The sequence below is a fragment of the Podarcis bocagei genome, assembly GCF_964188305.1.
Source record: "Podarcis bocagei genome assembly, chromosome: 3".
In the NCBI taxonomy this organism is placed as follows: Eukaryota; Metazoa; Chordata; class Lepidosauria; order Squamata; family Lacertidae; genus Podarcis; species Podarcis bocagei.
Genome location: NC_138127.1, coordinates 99,271,017 through 99,293,185, shown reverse-complemented (window position 1 = coordinate 99,293,185; position 22,169 = coordinate 99,271,017). Strand labels below are relative to the sequence as shown.

Below are 22,169 nucleotides of genomic sequence, written 5' to 3'. Positions count from 1 at the left end.
TTCCAAATTCCTTGTGAAAGCCAGTCCAATAAAATGGGTCCCTTCTTTCAAGTAGCTTTATCAGCTTTTGCAAATCAGGACTTGAGCATTTCTCATGAGAGAGAGGACTCACTGTGCTGTGATGAACAATACTCACAATCAATTCAGTTTCACAAATAAAGCATCAGCTGCAGGATATTCCAGCTACATCCCCTCCTTTATTGTATTCAGCCACCCCGGGATCAGAGGGGCTGGCTCTGCTTAAAAGCAAGAAGAAATCTGGAAGTTTTTAGAAACAATAAAAATACTACTACTACAGTACTACTACTACTTTGGCGATCGCTCGTGGCCGAGTGAGATTGTCTTCCATGAACGTGGTCTTAACGGTGAGTCTGTAAGTGACTGTGGAGGCCAATTATGGATCCATACATCCTTCCACAGTGGGGACATAGGTTTCTGGGTGGGAGTTGATGACGGTGAGGGTTTGCCAAACACGCCTTCCTCTTAGCACGTTTCTCCCTTTCGTCCTGAGTTTGAGCATCTTCAAAGTCCATGACACCTTTGGTAAGGGTGTTCTCCAATTGGAGCGCTCACAGGCCAGTGTTTCCCAGTTGTCGGTGTTTATACTACATTTTAAAAAAGATTTGCCTTGAGAGAGTCTTTAAACCTCTTTTGTTGACCACCAGCATTACACTTCCCATTTTTAAGTTCTGAACAGAGTAGTTGTTTTGGAAGATGATCATCAGGCATCCAAACAACATGACCAACCCAACCAAGTTCATGTTGAAGAATCATTGCTTCAACACTGGTGAACTTTGCTTCTTCCAGTACACCAGCATTAGTTCACCTGTCTTCCCACGTGATGTGTAAAAATTTTTGGAGACACCATTGATGGAATCTTTCAAGGAGTTGGAGATGGCGTTTATAGGTGGTTCATGTTTCAGAAGCATACAATAAGGTAGTTGGTAGTACAATAGCTTTGTAAACAAGCATTTTGGTTTCCCTGTGAATGTCCCAGGCTTCAAACTCTCTACTTTTCAATTGGGAGAAAGCTGGATTTTGGCATCGGTGTATGCTGATATCAAAGAAAGAGTGCTGTTTACCAGAATTTGCAGCCAGTGGTGAAGGGACTAAATAGACGGTGATGATTTCTGACCTGTGAAGCAGGAAGTTTGGATGTGGAGAGGCTTATTCCAGCAGGATGTTGGGAACAGCTATTTTGTAAGGCAAGGCATGGGATGTAGGAAAATAGATGAGAGCTGTTGGAGGATGCTTGGTCCTTGAAGTACTCAGGGGCAATAGGGTTGCTGGTGAATATATTTTGGTATGCAAGATATGAAAAGGTAGCATCTTTTGATGGAGATTTTTATTAGCTAATCCCTGCCCCTTTGCACATGAAAGCAGCTGGGGGTAACTATAGGTGATATCCAGCTAAGTCATACTCTGCATAGTCCCATTGAAATCAATGGATCAGAATAATTGTGGATTCCACATTTGTTTCAAAATGAAATTAATCAGCACAGCAGCAAAAGAAGATGTGTAAAAAGTAAAGGGACCCCTGACCATTAGGTTCAGTTGTGACCGACTCTGGGGTTGCGGCGCTCATCTCACTTTATTGGCCAAGGGAGCCGGCGTACAGCTTCCGGGTCATGTGGCCAGCATGACTAAGCCGCTTCTGGTGAACCAGAGCAGCGCACAGAAACGCCGTTTACCTTCCCGCCGGAGCGGTACCTATTTATCTACTTGCACTTTGAGGTGCTTTTGAACTGCTAGGTTGGCAGGAGCAGGGACCGAGCAACGGGAGCTCACCCCATCGCGGGGATTCAAACCGCTGACCTTCTGATCAGCAAGTCCTAGACTCTGTGGTTTAACCCACAGCGCCACCCATGACCCTCCTATTCCGTGTTGCATATACTCCTGCCAGAGGTGTAGCCATTTGCACTTCAGTAGGAAGGGGGTTCCAAAATCGGGGGCCACCACAGAAATGGGCCTTTTTTCTTGAAGCTTATTGCCCTCAAGTTGTACCTCGAGTTACAAACTCCGCTAACCTGGAAAAGTTACCTCGAGTTGAGAACTTTGCCTCAGGATGAGAACGGAAATCATGTGCCGGCGGCGCAGCAGCAGCAAGAGACCCCATTAGCGAAAGCACGCCTCTAGTTAAGAACAGTTTCAGGTTAAGAACGGACCTCTGGAATGAATTGAGTTCATAACTAGAGGTACCACTGTATTACTGAAACTAAGGTATTTTAAATCACTTTAATAATACTTGCTATAACTTGAAAGAAATGGCTAGAATAATGATGTGATAGCTTATTTGTTGTGTGGAGGGACTGAAGACATTGGATCTTTTACAAATGTCTTCCTCAAGTGTTTATTGATTTGAATATAATGGCTGTTAACAAACAGTCCAAAGCATCTGTTTAAAATATCATTTTCCCATTCAGTTGTTCAGTAAGGCTTTTCTGTTCCAGCAGCACAGATTTTATTTCTGTTTATGCCATGTTCCCTTCAGTTGTCTACATTTCCCATTGTAGGTCACTGTTAGGGCAACTTTATATAGTCATTCCAGGGCCCATAACTAGGTCAGTTGTGTTGAAGGCTCATATTAAGTGAGGCACTGACTGCATTTTTTTCCTAAGTAAGATTCCTACACCCCCCCCCCACCAGTCTGGTGGTTACAGAATAAAACTTCAAACAATTTAAGCAATAAATGATGCAAACATAAGCTACAAAACAGATAGAAATATAAGTATAAACAGGATATAGTCATGGCCATATTATTTTAAATTATAGCATTGTAAAAAAGACACAAGGTTGGACATTATCAGTTATGGAAACAAAACCTTTCAAGAGAAGTAAAAACCATTCCTTTAAATTTATTTTCTTGCACCTTTTGCTGAACCCTGAGGGGGGGAAACAAGTTTTATATATACTGCAATTTCTATTATTTTAAAATAACAATTCTGTTGTAGTGGAAGGTTCTGTTAATTTCCAGTGTTGGAGAATACGTCTTCTAGCTGCTATTACCAGATTCTCTATAAGGTGTTTGATATTAATTGATAGGCTGTGATCTGTTGGGTTTTATTGATAACTTGATTCTGAAACCCCTGGAGATTTGGGCAGATTCATAAAATGTGTAGAAAGTGTGCCCTGGAAGCCCTGAGCTGATGAGGGAAACTACAGGAGGGGGTAGGTCTAGACTCCTTATCTATGTGTCCTTTTTCCTATTTAAAATAACAGAGCAATCCTAATCTTGGGCTAGGGTCTGGGAAGGTCAGCTGAAGCCTTGCAGGCGTCTACTGTCAAGGGCAAGAAAGTGTTGAGGAAGGTGGGGGCATGCCTCCCCCCTTTTTTTTCTTGCTATGCCAGCTTCAAGCTGGTATAGCTGAGGAACCAGAGGATCAGACTCACAAAACTTTACTCAGTGGATGTAAAGCTGCTGGCATTTTAGGGTTTTTTCATGCTGAACAGCTGGCAGCAGCTTACTGCTTGTTTGGGTGTACTGTACCTTGAGGCCTCCAACATAACAGCACTCCTTTCTGCCAGTAGAGAGAAATTTATGTGCTATCATAATCCTCTTTCAGTCATAGACACGAGGGAAGGATTGTTGCCTTACACCTTTTCAACACCTCTTTCTTTCTTTCTTTCTTTCTTTCTTTCTTTCTTTTACTTGATCAGAAAAATTCTATATGTAAACAAATGGCATTGCTGCCATGACATCTATTTTGGCTCTAATGTTATGGAGGAAAATATTTTAAACAAAATAAATGGATAGCAGTGAAGTTTGCACTTATGGTTTCTGAGCAAAAGATGAATTATTTGTATCAGTTTGTTTCTTCAATTCACATTTCGGAATTTGTCAACTGGGCTGAAGGAAGCAGTATTTTTAATTTTAAAGGCCGCTGTACACACATTGAATTTAAGTGACTATATTTTAATGCATCCTCTTAACTGTTCATAATTATGCCTTGAAAGCGAAAATATATGCACTTAAAAAAAAAAAGCTTGTGGCTATTTATGTCATTTGAAAATGTTGTAAGTGGGTTTATTGTGTCCACTTGGCAATGATTTGCTCCTGGGATGCCTGACAAAATACATGTTTGTTTTTGCTTGAACGTAGTAAATAAAACAAGTTTGTTTCAGTATATAAAGGAGCACATGTAGTAGTTAAACTAAAATGTAACAATAGTGCAACTGTTTTCACAGTTTGTGCTGCTATGAGGACACAGCTGTTTAAATTAATGTAAAAAAATACTTCCTGGAGTTAAATTTCTGATTTGTCTTCAAGATCGCACAATCTTCTTTCTTAGCCATTTTTTGTTATCAGTAATTCTAAGATCATTTCTATTTCTTTTGTCTACAAATGATCCTCAGATCGTTCTGTCTTTCCTAGTTTTATGTCCTCCTTTATTCTTTGATTTTCATCTTTTTATTTAAAAATCCCGATTTACTTTGTGGGTTGATGTATAAGATAAATTTTCTTTGGTCTTTTCCCCTTTTTATTCTTTTGATCCATAATACTGGATAGTCTGTGACAGTAACTGTATCCACAGTTAATAATATATTTGGTGTAGCCTGGTACAGAAAATAAGGGTATAGGAAAAAGTAGTAAATTTTGTCCTTCAAAAGCTTTTTACCCTTAAGGTTTCTGTGGGAGGGTGAATTATTATTGCCCCCACAATGCATTGCAGGACAATGTACAATAAAAACAGCAAAAACACAGTTGAAAACAACGCACACCAAATATATATTGATATAGATACAGATATATAGTGTGTGTGTGTACACACACACACACACACACACACACACACACAGAGAGAGAGAGAGAGAGACCCATTCATTCAGCTGGGAAAGCCTGTTGGAACAAAAAATGTATTCAGTTGTTTCCACAAAATTCAGATAGTGTTGTATTTTGCAAGGAATCAGGTTGGTTGGCATCCATTTGTATCGGGAGACAATGGATGAGTGCCACAAAACAGATGCAGCCATACTAAAAGCCCTGCTCTAAGTCTGAATGCATCAAAGCAACATAAAATTCTGTTTGGTAATCAGATATGCAGTTTTCTGTCTAACACAATAATCTTTATAACACACAAACTTAGATTTTCTCATCCCAGCCAGAAGTCGGTCCGATTATCAGTTTTCACCAATCTGGTGTCTTCAACTGATCTAGACCACAGCTCCCAGCAGCCCCAGGTAGTACTACTGATGTGAGTGCTACTTCAGAAGATAAGGTGTTTTTTTATCCTGATATAAATAAGGCACATATATCTGAAGCTTGTCTTGGAAGTCTGATTTTGTATTTCAGCATGCAGCCCCCACATGGACCTCATGGTCACAAAGCACTAATCTTTCTCCCCTGCTCCATATCAGCACCCTGATGGGGAATTGCACACAGCAAACTTTGAGTGGAGACTTTCCCCTGCCAAATCATGCTTTCTTTTTCATTCTCTTCCTGTATTTATGACTTAATGCTGAGACATCAAACAGGAAGCACCTGAGCAGATGCACTCTAGTAGCACTCTGGACTTTATTTAGTGAAAGGAAATGTTGATAGTCAAAACCTTTTATAGAACCATTTTTCTTGCTACCTTTAATTTTTCTTTGTTCTTGTTTATGGAAAATGAATGCCTTTTTTTGAATTACGGTACTTTTCCCTCTTAGAAAACCTAAGCGCAGTGTAATAATAATAATTTAACATTTTTCTTTGAAGCACTGTTTATAAAGGAAAGGCTTTCTTGTATGTGTCTAGTGGCGTAGCTGTAAACTTTCCCCTTTTTTAAAGGGAAATTCCCTTATTCCGAATAGGATTCCTCGCAAGAAAAGGGAATAGTTGACAGCTATGGTCTAGTGGAATAATATTTCTTAAAACTGAGCTTGTGATGAGGTAGCTTGTATCATGAACAGTTGCTTAAGGGAAGAGGATGGTGTCACCCATTCAAGCATAACTGTGAATGAGAAACTTGGCACATATCCTTAACACATCAGTGTGAACATGAGACAGGCTCTGTTTCAGCTCACAGATTTCCTCAGTATTAACAGTTAGCGATGTGTGACATTATGTTTGCTTTCAACTTTGGCATCTTAATCACAGGATCACCCATACTTTCCTGCATGGGCAAATATACTATTAGAATGAATTGTGAACTAATATATATGTGATCAATTGTCACAAGCATTATCTTGTCACTAGCTCTGTTAAACAATAGCCATAGCCAGCTATCTCATAAGAGTGCTTACTTTAGATATTCAGAATATTTGTGACTTTCTAGTACAAAACTACTCAGATTTGAAGTCATTTTTGTTGGTTTTCTAAAAAAACATTTCATTCCATACAGAAATATTTTACTTCTAAGGTTCTAAATCCACAACCTCATAGAACTATCTGCAGAAGGCTGTCAATTTTCCTTTATTCCTGGGTGAAATAGCTGTATAACATTCCAATAGACGAAATGTCACAGAGCCATATTAGCTTCCTCTCTTTTAAAAAAGTTAAATCTGATAACTATACCACTATGTTTGAATCTTATAATACTCATTTATAGAGTTGGTTGAAATTGCTGATTGGAATGCTTTACTGATAGTTTTCAAATTATCAAGTACAGCCTTCATTTATTCCACCTGCCACTGCTTACAGTTTGCAAACCAGAACAATTTAATAGATAAGTTACAACATACCAGTATAGACCCAGTGTGGAATCCTTTTCCAGTATAGACAAGTGCTGAAATGGATTTTGTGCATGTAGTCCATTTTAGGCTTTCAAAAATTGACAAAGTATGTGTCATGTTCACAAAATATAAAACAGGAAGTTAGACAAACTCTTCCTTTTGAGTAGATATTGACATACCATTAGTTTGGCAAACGGGGGCATGCCGGAAAATATGGGAAATTATAAAAACATAGTGACAAAAATTGGCCAAGTTTCACATTCATTTCACTAATGCTTTCAAGAAGCAGTCCTTCAGAGATACTGAAAGCCTATCTCTTTTAGGCAAAAGTCTTTTAGGTCAAGAGTTTCACTGCCAAATAAATACTTTGCAGTTATGTATTCCTCCTTACAGCAAACGTAAAGTTTCAGTGTACCCTTTAGCAGTGCTATTTTTCTAGAAAAATAGGTACTTGAACTCACCATGAACACTTCCCTGAGTTCCAAATAGAAAAAGCCCTGCCCTTTTGTACCAGTACTTGAAAGTCATAGTTAGAGTCTGAAGAGGGAAAGATGTTACAGCTATATCTGAACATATTCAGTATGATCAGTTTACTGTATTGGATTTTAGTATTCACCATGTATAAAATAATTTGAAAATGTATCTTTGTAGACATTATGAAGCATTGTTGAAACCATTAAAGTTTTCAGGGTTTTGATATGTAGAAATTAGTGACCTTCTGAGACATTTAAGCTGCAGTTCTAATGGTGTCTACTCAGAATTTTGCCCCATTGATTCCAGTGAGTTACTCTGTGGTGTGGTTAGGCCTGCAGCCTTAGAGATAGATTTTCACAAGAGTGTTTCTCGAATGATAGATGTAGTTCGTATGTCAGTCTCGCAGAGCTATGGATGCTCAAGCAAATCATGTATTGTGTGGTTAATATAGGTTGTATTTGTACTATAGTATAAATATATATTTTTAAATTAATAATTTAGTATAAATGAGTCTGGTTTAATCATTAAGTACCGTCACTGAACAGATGGCAGGAGAAGACACAACTGATTTGCTGTCTGGTTAGATTTAGAAATCTGATAGCTTAATGGCTTCATATTTATTTGTGATAGATTTTGTTGCATGAAAAAGATACCTAATCCCTGATTATGTGATGTCTGAATCTGTAGTTTATAGTGGTGATAGCATTTGAGAATAACAGACTCCCCTCTATTTACTATGCTTTTTGAACTAATGTATTATCATTGTGGGTGCTCTTGTCTGTTTCTCCTCCAGTTGAAATTAATGTAACTTGTCATATGTAGGTTGCTTTTAAATGTAAAATTCCTTAAGGCTATCTTTTACTGCTGGGCTGCCTATTGACTTCTAGACAAATTTGCCCTATTTTGTTAGGCTATTTGCCAGTGAAGCATTCTCATTTTCCACCTTACAAAAGGAGCTATTCAGATATGTAGGATTCATTGCCTTAGAATATATATAGTGTGACTTTCGAGATTGCCACTGGCAACTTATGTTTGTCTCATGCAGATATTTTTCTGTAATCCCATAAAGTGTAGGTCTATTTTTGTACTGGAAATATTTCAGAAGCAATGATCCTGTTTTTTAATATTGACACTATGAACTGAAAAGTTTTTTTAAAAAAAGTAGCATCACATATTACACTGTTAAAATCAATGGACAGCACAAATAAGTTACTATGTTTGTTTTGAGATATGTTTTCCCCACCCTGCTCTAGAGCATACCTCAAGAAGCAGTCCAAGATGCATGGAGGCTGAGGTCTTCCTACTCCTCTAAGTCTTCCTCCATTAGCGATAGCTTAGTAGAACAGCCATCTAGAGCCACTGTGATTTTCAATTGGTCCAGATGCACACATGACTCATAACCTGAAACATGGGTCCCACTTTCAGATTTTCACTCTTGATTAATAATTAATAGTGTGAATAATGCACATTTGCTAATCCTAAAATTACTAATTCTAAGATGGCAGTTCAGAGGAATATATATCGTGTTACCTGGACATTGCTACTATATCAAAAGCAGTGATTTTTTAAAACAGTATTGTAATTAAAAACAGATTTAAGTCAAGAGAGTGTCTGTGCAAACAGGTGAGTCTTCAAAAACCAGTAGAATGTCAATACTGATAGAGCCTCTCATAATTCAGCAGCAAGTGTATTCCATATATACAGCTTGAATATGGGGGGGGGGGCAACATGCAGTGCCCATCACTGGGGAAGAGAAATGCCAATATAGAAATCACATAATTTACTTGAAAATTAAAGCAGTGCTTCTCCAACAAATGGAAGAGGAAACAAAACCGAGAACTAGACAAATGGGTTTCTTCTGCTGAGGAGGAAGAAGTCCCCTGCTGCTATTCCTCATCCTTAAGGTGATCTGAACTGCCCTAAGAACATTTCATCAGGAGCAAACCCTTTGAACCTCTGTAGGTTTTGTAACTTGATTCTAATACATGCTTGCAGAGAACCAAAGCAATTACATGCATGTCTACTCAGAGGCATGTCCTGTTGAGTTCAATGGGACTTACTCCTAACTGTGTATAGGATTACAGCTTAAATCTACAGATCTCAGGTGGTGTCCAGAGAATTATCTAGTCCTGAGAACGGGGCCTTTTCTGCAGTGGCTCACTGTCTGTGGAATGGTCTCACCGGGGACACTCGCCTGGCACCTTCATATACATACCTTAGGTGCTAGGTGAAAACATTCCTCTGCTCCTAGGCCTTTGGCTGATGAAACAAACTACGACCTTTTAAACTGTGTGTGGGGTTATTGTTTTCTTTGTTATTATAGTATGTATTTTTGTGTTTTTATACTGTAAAGTGCCCCGTGATCCTTTGATGAAGGGTGGTATATAAATTTAATATTTAAAAAGCAGCAATTCTCAACACGTGTGTGACTAGGGGTGGGAAACAGTGTATATGGTGGCATGAACCAGGCTGCTTTTCCACTTACAACCTGCTTGCCTTCTCAGCTGGGTGTCGGTGGTAAAAATATTCAAAATTCTTTTGGTTACATGTGTGTGTCACTCCCCACTGCGCCCTGCGCCCCTGCTTGTTCCATGAGTGAAGAATTGCAGCCTAAACCTTTCTTTCTTAAAAACATTTGCAAGACACCCTTTGAGGCAGCTAACAATTTTTAAAGAGAAAAAATAGTCAATTTCAAAGTAAGTCAGATGATATAACTGCAGCTTAGATCCCAAATGTTTCCTTAAATAAGCGAGCCCTATATTTTTCCTGAAGGTTAATAAAGGGGTGAATTGCTACAGCTCTGCTGGGAACTGATTCAAAAGCCTGAGGCCACTGTCGAAAGGAGAGGGTGCAGAGAATAAATAAAGTTCAGTACTGCACTTTGAATTCTTTTTTCCTCCTGCCTTATTGGGTAGTGTGTTGATTATTTATTTGCAGTTCTGCAGGTTTTAAGATTTCAGTTATGTTGGCCTTCCACTGGGATCAGAAATAATTGCTGCTTCCTACTCACATCTGCCAGACTCATGGGAAGAGCTTTCTTCAGCTGCATGTCTTGGCTTCTAGAATTTCTGTGAGATCCTTCCTTGACCGCTGCCAAGAAAAGCTATTTCCTCTGTCTAGCGGTAGCTACTGCTACAAAGACTTGGGCCTTCTGCTGTAATTGATCAGTAACAGCTGAGATGGTGGCTGCCTTTACATTTACACTTTGATTACTACAGAATCAAGACTCTCCATCTCATCCTATCTAAAACAGGCATTTCTAGGTTGAAAAGCTTTGCCAAAAGCCAATACGATTTACAACTTGTATCCAAATACTTACTGGTATTTGGTTTTGTTGTCTGCCACTGCTGAATGAGACAAAGGCCTCTGTAATCTAGTACCCTATGTCCCACAGCAGCAAACCACAACCAGAACATGTTGGTACTACTAACTACTAGCCTCCTTCCAGTAGCACCTTAGAGATCAACTAAGTTTGTTATTGGTATGAGCTTTCGTGTGCATGCACACGACCAAACTTAGTTGGTCTCTAAGGTGCTATGGGACGCGGGTGGCGCTGTGGGTAAAACCTCAGCGCTTAGGACTTGCCGATCGTCAGGTCGGCGGTTCGAATCCCCGCGGCGGGGTGCGCTCCCGTCTTTCGGTCCCAGCGCCTGCCAACCTAGCAGTTCGAAAGCACCCCCGGGTGCAAGTAGATAATAGGGACCGCTTACTAGCAGGAAGGTAAACGGCGTTTCCGTGTGCTGCGCTGGCTCGCCAGATGCAGCTTGTCACGCTGGCCACGTGACCCGGAAGTGTCTCCGGACAGTGCTGGCCCCCGGCCCCTTAAGCGAAATGGGCGCGCAACCCCAGAGTTGGGCACGACTGGCCCGTATGGGCAGGGGTACCTTTACCTTTAAGGTGCTATTGGAAGGAATTCCCCCCCCCAACTACAGCAGACCAACACGGCTACCTACCTGTTACTAGCCTCCTGTTCTTCTTACCCACTAGCTACTCATCTGATCATGAAAGTAGCATACAGGCATAATGTCTAGTAGCTGGTGATGTTAGGCTTATTCTCTGTGAAGTCTGCTAATCCCATCTAAATTAGTGGTGATCTCCATATCTTATGTTAGTGAATTCCATTAAATTTTATGCAATTATTTTTAGTTTATGTATGTGACACACAGATAGAAGCTATGTATTCGGGAGACCTAGGTGCTGGTTCTTAGTATAATACCAGTTTTATGCTGGTTTGAATGTATGCATTATTGGTTTGCTGATGTTGCAAGTTGCTTTTGAGTTACATTTTTGGGGTAGAAATTAATAAGTTTAATAAATACTATCTCTTGGAGAGCATTTCCACCAAATATTAATTATATGAACACCTTTTTTTGTTCTACATAGCATCTTGTATTGGTTCTTCTGTTTTATAAAGTCAGAGTTTGAAAAAATGGGTAATCACAATATTGCAATGTTCTCTATCAGACGAAAACTGTAGTAGAAGAAATGTTAATCTGAATCTCATGGCTGTTTCCATGTTGTGATTAATTTTAATACAGTGCTATGAGGAAGAGGGTGAAAGCTAGGGAGATACACTTTAAAAATTATGTGAGGCTCTTCTTTTCTGCTTCCTAAATTCTAGAGCTTTAATGTTTTTAGTTATTACATTTGAACCCTTTTCTCCCTCTGTGGTAATGTTTCTTATAGTTGACAGGTCTTTTTCCAGAGTTAATTTTGGACACACACAGTTTCACAACCAGTAAAGAGTCTTCTTAAGAATGTGTGAGAACAAAAGCTACCCACTGGTAGAGGTGTCCCTTGTGTTTCTGCATGAGTTAATTATTCTGAATGTGCTTCCTGTTTGAAAGAAAGAAAAGCCAATAGAGTAGCTTGTTCCCATTTCCCTGAGGGCAACCAATTCTGCTGCATCTCTATCAGGAGCAATTGATCTAATTACACACAAAGCAGAGACATGTCAGAATTGTTCTCCGGTAGGCTAGAGCCATTAATCATGCAGATGTAGTGGGCAGCCTCCTCTGTGCTGAGTACTTTTGGCAAGGCTGGCGCTATGATTTTGGAAGCTCTTGGGGCAAGAGATTGTTGGAGTACCTGCTTATCAAGCCTCTTGCCCAGGAGCTTCCAAAATCATAGAGGTGAATTGACGCAAGGGGCAGCATATCAGATAAATAGCGTCTGTTACTTCCTCATCTGCTGCTTCATCTTGCACCAATTCAAATTTTGCACATGAAGTGGACTTAAGGTAAACTGGGATGAGGGTTCTTTCCCCAGATGCATAATGCATGCACTCAGTGCTTTTTGTTTTAGAAAAAAAAGATGCTGGGACTCATTATGAAGCTGTTACTTTAAGTGTCACACATTTTACATTTGGGGGGAAAGGTGTTGGGACTGCATTCTTTATGAAAAGTAAAAGGCTAAGGAAAGGGTTAATTTTACTCTTAAGAAAAAAAGCAAACATTGAAAAACCAACTAATCTATGAAAGATTATTGGAGTGAATCCCAGTACACTTGGATGCGGGGTTGCTCAGATGGTCAGAGATTGGGACAAGGAATAGGGGCACCATATTCCTTATTTATGGTATTGGAACTGGTAGGTGGGGATTGAGTGACAGGCTTCTCAGCACAATCAATGGATTGAGTTTCTCATATCCATATTTATTTGGAGGCTGGCATAGTTTTAATTAAAAAGGAGTTTGCTTGGGCTATCCCTGGCCATCTTGACATAATCATGGGATATCGCAGATTGTATACACAAATGTGGCAAGAGTTATAGGTCTTGGCCTCCCTGAATGAATGGAGGCTAGGAAGACTGTATTTTGCTAAGAGGTCTTAACTAGAATGCCAGACATGAGAGCTGTGAATCATATTTTGAAGTATTCCCCATCCTTATGCTTGTGTACATAGGCGCCGACTCCATGGGGCTTGAGGGGGCCCGAGCCCCCTCAAAAATTCGTTTGGGGGGGCTCAGCCCCCCCAATAATCTCGGGCGGCGGTGGGCGCGTCCGCGGCTTTTATAGGGCGCCCGGCGCGCACCAGCTCGATAACGGGCACCGGCGCGGCGGGGGGCGCCGGGCCGGGGGAGGGGGCGGCCGGCCTGTCTCCTTGGCAACCCCATTGAGCAGCGCCGGCTCCCCCGGGAGGGCCATCCCCCCGCGCCGCCGATCGCCAACACCGCCGACGCTGTGGCTGCCCGAGCCTGAGCCTGAGCCTGAGCCCGACCCGGAGCCCGAGCCCGAGCCCGAGCCCGAGCCTGAGCCCGAGCCCGACCCGGAGCCTGAGCCCGAGCCCAAGCCCGTCAGTCAGTCAGGAAGGAAGGAAGGAGAAATGGGGAGGGAGACGAGGGAGGAAAATTGCGCGCAGGGTGAAGAAAGGAGAAGGGCGAACGAGACGAGCTTCCAACCCAAAAAAGGGCTGGAAGACTGGGAGGATGAAGGATCGGGAAAGAAAGCGACGCCTTCCCCGCCCGCGACGTCGCCCGCTTGTCATTGGCAGCGCAGCGGGCGCCCAGAGGGGCTGGGCACCGGCGCAGGGCCGCTCCGCAGCCGCGGAGGACAGCTGCGCGGCTAGCAAGGTGCGCCGCGTAGAGCGCGGCCCTTGTGTGGCCCGGTGGCCAGGCAAGCTTGGGCGGGGACCCCCATGCAAATCTAAGACGGGAGAAGAGGGCAGAGCAAAGGGGGTCCCTTCCCCAACCTCCGGCTCTGAGACTTCCCTGAGCCCCAGAAAAGCGAAAGGATTTTCTCTTCTTCTTTTTTTATAAATATTTTATTAAGGTTTCAAATACAAAGTTAGAAACATACACTGAAGAAAAAAGTAAAAGAACAAGAAAAAGAAAAAAAGAAAAAGAAGAAAAGAAAACCAACCATTCAACACATTTTTTATATAACTAACTGGACTTCCTCGCATCTCCCTTACCCTGCATTCTTTATAATAAAGATATCAGCAAATTATTACCTTGTTTCGTACCTTATTTTGTACTTTTCAAATACTATACCTCTAAATTTAACATACTTTTCATCAGTTACTTATATCTTAAATTAAACATAGTATTACCTTAGATTTTGACCTTTTCTTACTTAAAATATAATTTCCTGTTTCCCAAATCTAATTGCTGAAGCTATAGTTTCCGAATCGTGTAAATTTTTAACATTCATACAACTTATATTGTTTTTGTAAATAGTCCTTAAATTTTTTCCAGTCCTCTTCCGTTGTTTCTTCTCCCAAATCTCGGATTCTGCCAGTCATTTCAGCCAGTTCCATGTAGTCCATCAATTGCGTCTGCCACTCTTCCAGTGTGGGCAAATCTTGTGTCTTCCAATATTTTGCGATAAGTATTCTTGCTGCTGTAGTTGCATACATAAAGAAAGTTCTATCCTTCTTTAACACTTTCTGGCCAACAATGCCCAAGAGGAAGGCCTCTGGTTTCTTGGGAAAGGTATACTTAAATACCTTTTTTAACTCATTATAGATCATTTCCCAGAAGGCCTTCACTTTTGGACAAGTCCACCAGAGGTGAAAGAATGTCCCTTCAGCCTCCTTACATTTCCAACATTTATTATCAGACAGGTGATATATTTTTGCAAGCTTGACTGGGGTCATGTACCACCTATAAATCATTTTCATAATATTTTCCTTCAAGGCATTACATGCCGTGAATTTCATTCCGGTGGTCCATAACCTTTCCCAGTCCTCAAACATGATGTTATACCCAATATCCTGAGCCCATTTTATCATGGCTGATTTGACTGTCTCATCCTGAGTGATTTTCTCTTCAACCTGCCCTCCATCCTCTTGCAGAAAACTCTTTGCCTGCCCTGCCCGTATCTCGTTTTTGCTTTTTAATTCCACACACGCACCCTTCGGACTTCGTGGCAATCGGGCGCGCGGGTGCGTTTCCTAAGAGAGTGAGGACCCCCGCCTCCTCCCCACCTGCTCCCTCGCCAGCCAGCCAGCCGCGCGCCCTAGCCGGAGAGCCCCGGCCGTCCCCGTCGCGCAATCGGCTGGATCTCCCTTCAGCAGGCCGTGCTCACAACTCGGCCCAGGGACCCCCCAGCAGCGGATCTCCGGCCCAGCTGAAGAATCCGGCAACAAGCCCCCTCCTCCCCAATCGCTCCGCCGAAATACGCTCCAAAACCCCCCAGATAGGCCGCCGGCCGCCAAGTCTAGTGGCACCCTGAGCAAGGGTCTCTCCCCAACACCGCCACCTCGAACTGCGTTCTCCCGGCTACCCGAGCGAACCAGCGGCAGGACCCCGGTATGGGCCCCCCCAATATTTTTTATAAGTCGGCGCCCCTGCTTGTGTAGCATTTTGTCCTTGCAGTCCTAGTTACAGCAATGGAATTGAGGCTTTCAGCTAGTATTTTTATCTGGACTCCTGACACATATAAGGGATCTGAGAACACAAGTATTGTCTATCTGGCCTTCCTTCTTTGTTGTTAGCCTTGATTGTTTGTATAAACAAAGTGCTCCCATTATTGAAGGTTCTATAGATATGAGAGCACAGTAATCTATCCAAGTGCTTGCATTATTATCGCGCGCCCTCCCCCCCACCAAAAAGCTTGTGAATCTGACTTATATTTGAGTAACTAGTAACTGGTCTTTCTCATTAGCTGACACATAAATTTCCCCTTGTGAATTTCAACTAAATGAACTTTCTTTCATTTACTTTTTTGTTTTATTTCAGCAACCCTAAGGCATCTAGTCAAAGAGTAAATAAGAAAATCAACAATGACGCATCACTTCGAATTCAAAATTTATCTATTTTGGTGAAGCAAATAAAATCATACTATCAGGTAAGTGATTTTTCTTTCTTTTAAAAAGCATTTGTAAAGATGTGTTTTGTGGACAAAGCTAAGCTAATATGGACACAATTGTCTAAATTGTGAATTTGGTTTGCTGTGCTGCTGTTCTTCTCCTTTCCTCTAAGAAACCCATAATGAATCTCTATTTGAAGTGGACAGTGAGCTAGTTAGCAGATAACTTTAAAACATGTTTAAAAGTAAACTGTGGTTTGCCCAAAGAACTCACTGTGCTGGTGCATGCAGCTAATATAGTGCTTGCTTTGCTCTACCCATGCTCCTTCTGCTGCCTTGCAGCCGGCAAACAGGCCAAGAGATCCAAACCTGGCTACTATCCAAACAAACCATGAGCCCAGGTTTGAATGTCATGAGAAGCTAGAAATTGACTTGTTTTCTGATGGCGTGCCAGCAGTTGGGGAGGAGCAAAGCAAGCTGTGTGCATTATCATTCTGCTGATTCACATTTAACCAGGGATCACTAACACAGTGCCTGAGGGTGCCATGGGAGACACTGGTGGACGTGAAAGGTCCCTACAAATATCCGCTCAAAAATCCACAGTGCATGAGAGACTGCTTTTCTCCTTCCTGTTGGCCGGGATTGGATATCAACCCTCACTTCCATTCAAACAGCTGAGAGGTGCAAAGAGCATCTCTTTGTGAAAGAGTGGTAACTAATTTAGGCGTCTTCCCTCTCCCCATTGATGGGTGCATGTCCACATCTTTTTGTATACTTGTCATAGATGGCCATTATTTCTTATTTCTGTCAAAGCACCTAAACAACATTCTTTTGAGTTGAAAAGTATCCTAAATACAATACTAAAATTTAGAGGGCAGAGCAGGTTAAAATAATTGATTTCCATGACAGGAGTGTTGTGATTGGAGTGTCAGAATGTTGATTCATCCAGAAGGAACACTTTACCTTTCTGGTATCTTCATGTTCTGGTATTTTCTGGTAGAACTATAAAATTTCAGTATAATGGGTTATATTTTATTATGTCATACTCAGACTAAAACAATTGAAATTAATTGGCGTGACTAATGAGTCCATTGTTGTCAAGGGTCTACCCTTGAGCATGACTTATTGGAACCAGCTGAATGTATTTTAAATGCTGTCTGATCCTTAATTGCTTGGATGTAGCTAATACTTCCATCAGCTCATCTTTTTCTGATCAGTATTTTATACTATGGAACTTAGATTTACTTCCCAGTAATGACTCAGCTTTATGTGTATAGAAAATGTAAACTTAAATTCATTATATTAAATTCATTTCAGCACCTCGGATCCTTTAGATTCAGTTCTGTTGTTACATCATTTTGTTATCTACTTAAAATCCTATCTTGCTTTGAGAATTAGATTATCAGTTTCTTCATAACTGTGTCAAAATATGTTGTACAACAGCTGAAAGAAAAGAGGACAGCTCTCTTAATCATGCAGAACATAAATTTGGACATTTTTATTGAACATATGGCAAAATCCCTGTAATATAGAAAAACAGTCTTGTGCTGCCAAATCTGTGTATGTGTTAGCAGCTGCTGTGATAGGTTTCCAGATGTTAGAGGGAATACACACCAACACTGTCTAGACTGGGGATTTTCGCTCATTACCACTGCTGCACACTGGTGGCTGTATAGTTAGAACAGGTCAACTTCCATGAGATTGTTCATGGAACACATAAATTGTACTTGTTTTCTTTTTAAATTTTTTTTTCATTCCAGGACAATACTGTACATGGGTTGAAGCAAATTTGCACTATATCTGTAGTCCTTGTTGACCTGACGATTGTGATACAGTGCATTCTTGTCTGTCTGTAGTCTGCATTTTTAAATTTTCCTAGACCTTGATCAGTGGAGGAAATTACTTTTATTATCAATTATATCTTGAATATAATACTGTTTTTAATTTGTTAACTTCATACTTAATGAGCAATCACTGGGTTTTAATTTTTTTGTCTCAGTCTTATATGCACATTAAAGTTAACAAATGTTCATTTTTCATGTTTATTGTGAGTGTCTGGTGGACCTAATGCAGGCTAGTCAGGTGGGTCTGAGGTTTTTTATTATTATAAGGTTACAAATTGTTCCTGGAGGAATGCTTAGTGCATGTATCAGACAGCCTCCCACATCAGTGATATTATTATTAATTCAGTTTATTTGTTGTCTAATACAAAATGTCTCTAGGCAGCTTACATACATAATTAAAACCAACCACCAAGTATACAATAACAGTACCCCCCCCCCAAAAAAAAACCCACAGAAAGCATGATGATAGTATTCTCTCAAATGCTTGGGATAAGAGGCATGTTTTAATCTGGCACCGAAAGGATGTAAGTGTTGGAGAGTGCATTTCATAGAGCAAAGGGCATCAGATGATGATAGTAGGGACTGGATACATCCATGTCTAATGACACATTCCCTTAGATAATGGGATCCTGGGCTGAATAGAGTTTTGCAGGTTGAAAGTAGCACTTTGCATTGGAATCAGAAACATATGTGCAGCCTCCTATATATGGTTTAGACCAGGTACGGACTTTGGTATTTCAAATTTAAGTGGCGCCTTGTGCAAGGCCAAAAATGGTCCCCGCCTTCCGTTCTGCTCAGTTCACTAGATCAGTGTTTTTCAACCACTGTTCCGCGGCACACTAGTGTGCCGCCAGATGTTGCCTGGTGTGCCGTGGGAAAAATTGAAAAATTTGAAAGATTTTTAAAAAATAAAAATGTCAAATTTTCGCCCACTAGGCGGGCGCCGGACTGTGTCCACCCTATTTTCCATCCGTCCTGGGTGGGGATCAGATCGGATGGGATCGGATGAGAGCGGACAGGCGGTCCGCTCTCATCCGATTCCCCATAGAGAGCAGCGGGGCTCTGACATCTCCCTCTCCGCACACAGTGCGGAGACGGAGCTGTCATCCACCGGCTCAGCGGGGATCAGCGAATCGATCCCCGCTGAGCAGAGAACGGTCCGCAATGTTTGATTCCAGCCAGAATATCAGCTTTGTGTTCAGCCAAACAGGCCCAGGTTGCGCACTGAATAAAGTATTTTATAATTTTTCATATTTCTGTTTACTTACTATTTCATAATAAAGTAATTATAAAATACTTTCTTTGTGTTTATTTGATTCCTATTCAAGAGAATTACTTTATATATAGTCAATATAGGCACAGAGTTAAATTTTTTAACATTTCTAATGGTGGTGTGCCTCGTGATTTTTTTCATGAAACAAGTGTGCCTTTGGCCAAAAAAGGTTGAAAAACACTGCACTAGATCATAGTTGTACTGCCCTGCTTTGTCACCGGGGCTCAGTACCCAGTGAGGCAGAAATGGTCACACTGCCCTAAATCCACTTCAAACAGTGCAGTCCTACGTACTAAGGTCATTGGGGCTTACTCCTAGGTAAGTATAGAAAAAGAATTGTAGCCTAGGTATATGTTAAATCAGCCTAGGTATATTTGTGTTTTTAGTTAACATATGGATGGTGTGGTCATCCTTCGCATAGTTCTTCTAAATCTTTACATTCATTTCTATAGGAGACATTGCAACAATTGATTATGATGCCTTTGCCAAACATCTTGATAATTGGCAAAAATCCCTTTTCAGGTAAGTAGTATATTCAGATTAAAACAGACATTCAGTGTTAAGTTTATTATTAAATATTTAGAACTCAACATTTGCATCAAATTTTCAGGTGTTCAAAGGGCTTCCCATTCATTATCATATTTATGATAATCCTGTAAGGTAAATCAGTATTAACATAGGGGAAGACTAAGGATGAAAGGCAGTAGCTTGCCTAAGACTGTCTTGTGAGCACATAACAGACAAGTTTAGAACTGAGAATTTCCTGATTCTTGACTTTGCTTACAAGGGATTGCATTACCATCCCATGCCCTACGGGTCTTCATCAAACTCATAGTGGCAGTGGTAGCACACTTCTGCATGGAAGAGATCCATCCACATGTATGTTTACCTGGATGACCTGTACAAAGAGCCCTTCAACACATTAAAATCAGACTAGCCACCCTAAGTGATCATGGGTTCCTAGTGAAAAGGGTACTTATTCTTTTCAGAAAGAGTATAGCACCTAGGAGCGCTAGTCCTAACCAAAAAGTAAAGAATGGTGTTGGTAGCGTACAAATAATGATTATCTAAAGATGTACACAGTGTGCTGTTTTTCTAATATTTTCAGAGCAAGGCACTGAAGAAGTAAAAAAGCTGCTCCTACTCCTCCTTGGATGTGCAGTTCAGGTGAGCTCTCAGTTATACAACTGCCCGTGATATTCACTTAAAGGTAGCAAGCTGCTTTATACTGAGTCAGAGTACTGGTTCAACCAAACTGGCAGAGGTTCTCTAGTGTTCAGACAGAAATCTTCTCCATTCCTACTGGATATATGGCAGCAATTGAAACTGGGACCTTCTGTATGCAGAGAGAGGGGAAAATGCTGTTGTGCCCAGGTCCTGTAGTTTAACCAAGAATGGAAGCAAAAGCTTTTGAATTCCTCTAACCACATGGAGGAAGGAAAAGAGGGAAGTGTGTGAATCTAGGAGGAGGCTAGACTTGTTCACATAGTTTAGTATGATGTCTGAATGTAACTGTTGTGTCTAGGTACTCAGTTTATTGTTAATGAAATCTTTAGATATTTCAATATGCCTAACAGATAACATTTTAGGTTTTCTTGAGCTATTATGTTTAACCAATGTAGTGTTAATTTTGGTTAATATGTGTGTTTTAGTGTCAGAAGAAAGAAGAATTCATTGAAAGAATTCAAAGTTTAGACTTTGATATAAGAGCTGCTGTTGCTGCCCATATACAAGAGGTATTATCTGGTTTTCTACTATTAAAATCTTCTCTATATATGGATTTTGGAGGCAGCCTTCCATCTTGATTATTTTTTATTCAGAAGAATATAAATTATAGTTTCTACAGATTATGAAGCCAGTATGCTACACAGAACACACTGTAAATCTCTGTAAAATTAGAAAAAATACATTTTAAATGTTTCTGAAACAAGTCTTTCTCATCTTTTAATACTAAGTACCTACCTAGGTAACAACTTTAATCACAATGAAATAATGCAGGGCATGGCATTTCAGTAATTTTAGGAAAGGGAGATTCAAACCAATTGAAGAATTTGAGAGTTTATCTGTATTGTGATTTTAAAAAGAGTGAACAAGGGTGTGCACAAGATAAGAGCAAAAAAGACTTGGGAGAAGAAGTTCATGAGTCAATTTTAGTTTCAACTTTAAAAAGCCATAAAGGTGGTATGCTAGATAGATACATGACTGCTAACGGTATTCAGATATGGTTTAAAGAGATGTTATTGTTGTTGGTATCTGTGCAGTATTTGTGTTAACTACAGCTAGCCCTGAATAGCAGTTGAGGAAGCCTTCATTTTCAAAATAAAATGGATTTTTTTTTATTTGATTTATAGACTGCTTAATATAAAAAAATCTCTAAGTGGTTTACAGCAATTTTACTTCTAAACAGAGCTGGTTTTAATGTGCTAAATAAAATTATTTAAAAATAAGATATGCTGCTAAGGCTGTAATCAATATCTTCATTCTTGAAGGATGAGCCATGTGAAACTATTCCCAAATCACTGGATTTTTCTTGGACTAAGTGGTACGGATTTCAGAATGTTCCTTAAAATGTATTTAAGGTTATGAATCTTTGTTTCTTAAAGCTGACGTGGACTTCAAATCTTTTGTTCCACATTAGCTTACATTCTATTAGCACATCTTTTCATAGTCTTATTATTGAAATAGCACAGTTTTCACTTTATTGTTATTTATCATATGCAGGTAACTCATAATCAGGAAAATGTGTTTGATCTCCAGTGGATGGATGACAGTGCTCTGTCACATGACTGTATTGAGTCTCTCCTAAAAAATATGGCATTGCATTTAAAAAGGCTTATAGATGAACGAGATGAGCATTCTGAGGTATGTGTCGTACTAGTTTTCCCCTTCTGCTAATGGATTTTTAGTTATTAAAGAAGTGTGTTAATTAGAAAAAAGCCTGGGAGTATAACTGCTCAACTATTTGCAAATACTGAAATTTGATAGATTTGTAGATTTTGTTGATGTGTAGGTACACGTGGCCCCTTTCAGTGGTTATATTTTTAATATTACACTTCTTTAAAAACAACTACCAGCTTTTGCCTTAGTGCTGAAAATAGCTGGCAGCTAAAAGCAACGGTTGACCTGTTTGCACATCACATTAAACCATAGCTTAAAACCAACTATGGCTTTAAGTGAATG

At 40.3% G+C, this 22,169-nt stretch overlaps 1 protein-coding gene across 4 annotated transcripts in view; it reads left to right on the top strand.

The window, feature by feature from the left end:
• Positions 1-22,169, top strand: part of CCDC88A (coiled-coil domain containing 88A) — an 83,098-nt gene that overhangs the window by 5,192 nt on the left and 55,737 nt on the right. For all 4 annotated transcript variants that reach the window (XM_081188329.1, XM_081188328.1, XM_081188327.1 and 1 more), the window contains exons 3-7: positions 15,803-15,911; positions 19,442-19,511; positions 20,098-20,156; positions 20,642-20,725; positions 21,711-21,851. In XM_081188329.1, the coding sequence (XP_081044455.1) occupies positions 15,803-15,911; positions 19,442-19,511; positions 20,098-20,156; positions 20,642-20,725; positions 21,711-21,851 (463 nt within the window). The remainder of the gene's footprint in view (positions 1-15,802; positions 15,912-19,441; positions 19,512-20,097; positions 20,157-20,641; positions 20,726-21,710; positions 21,852-22,169) is intronic.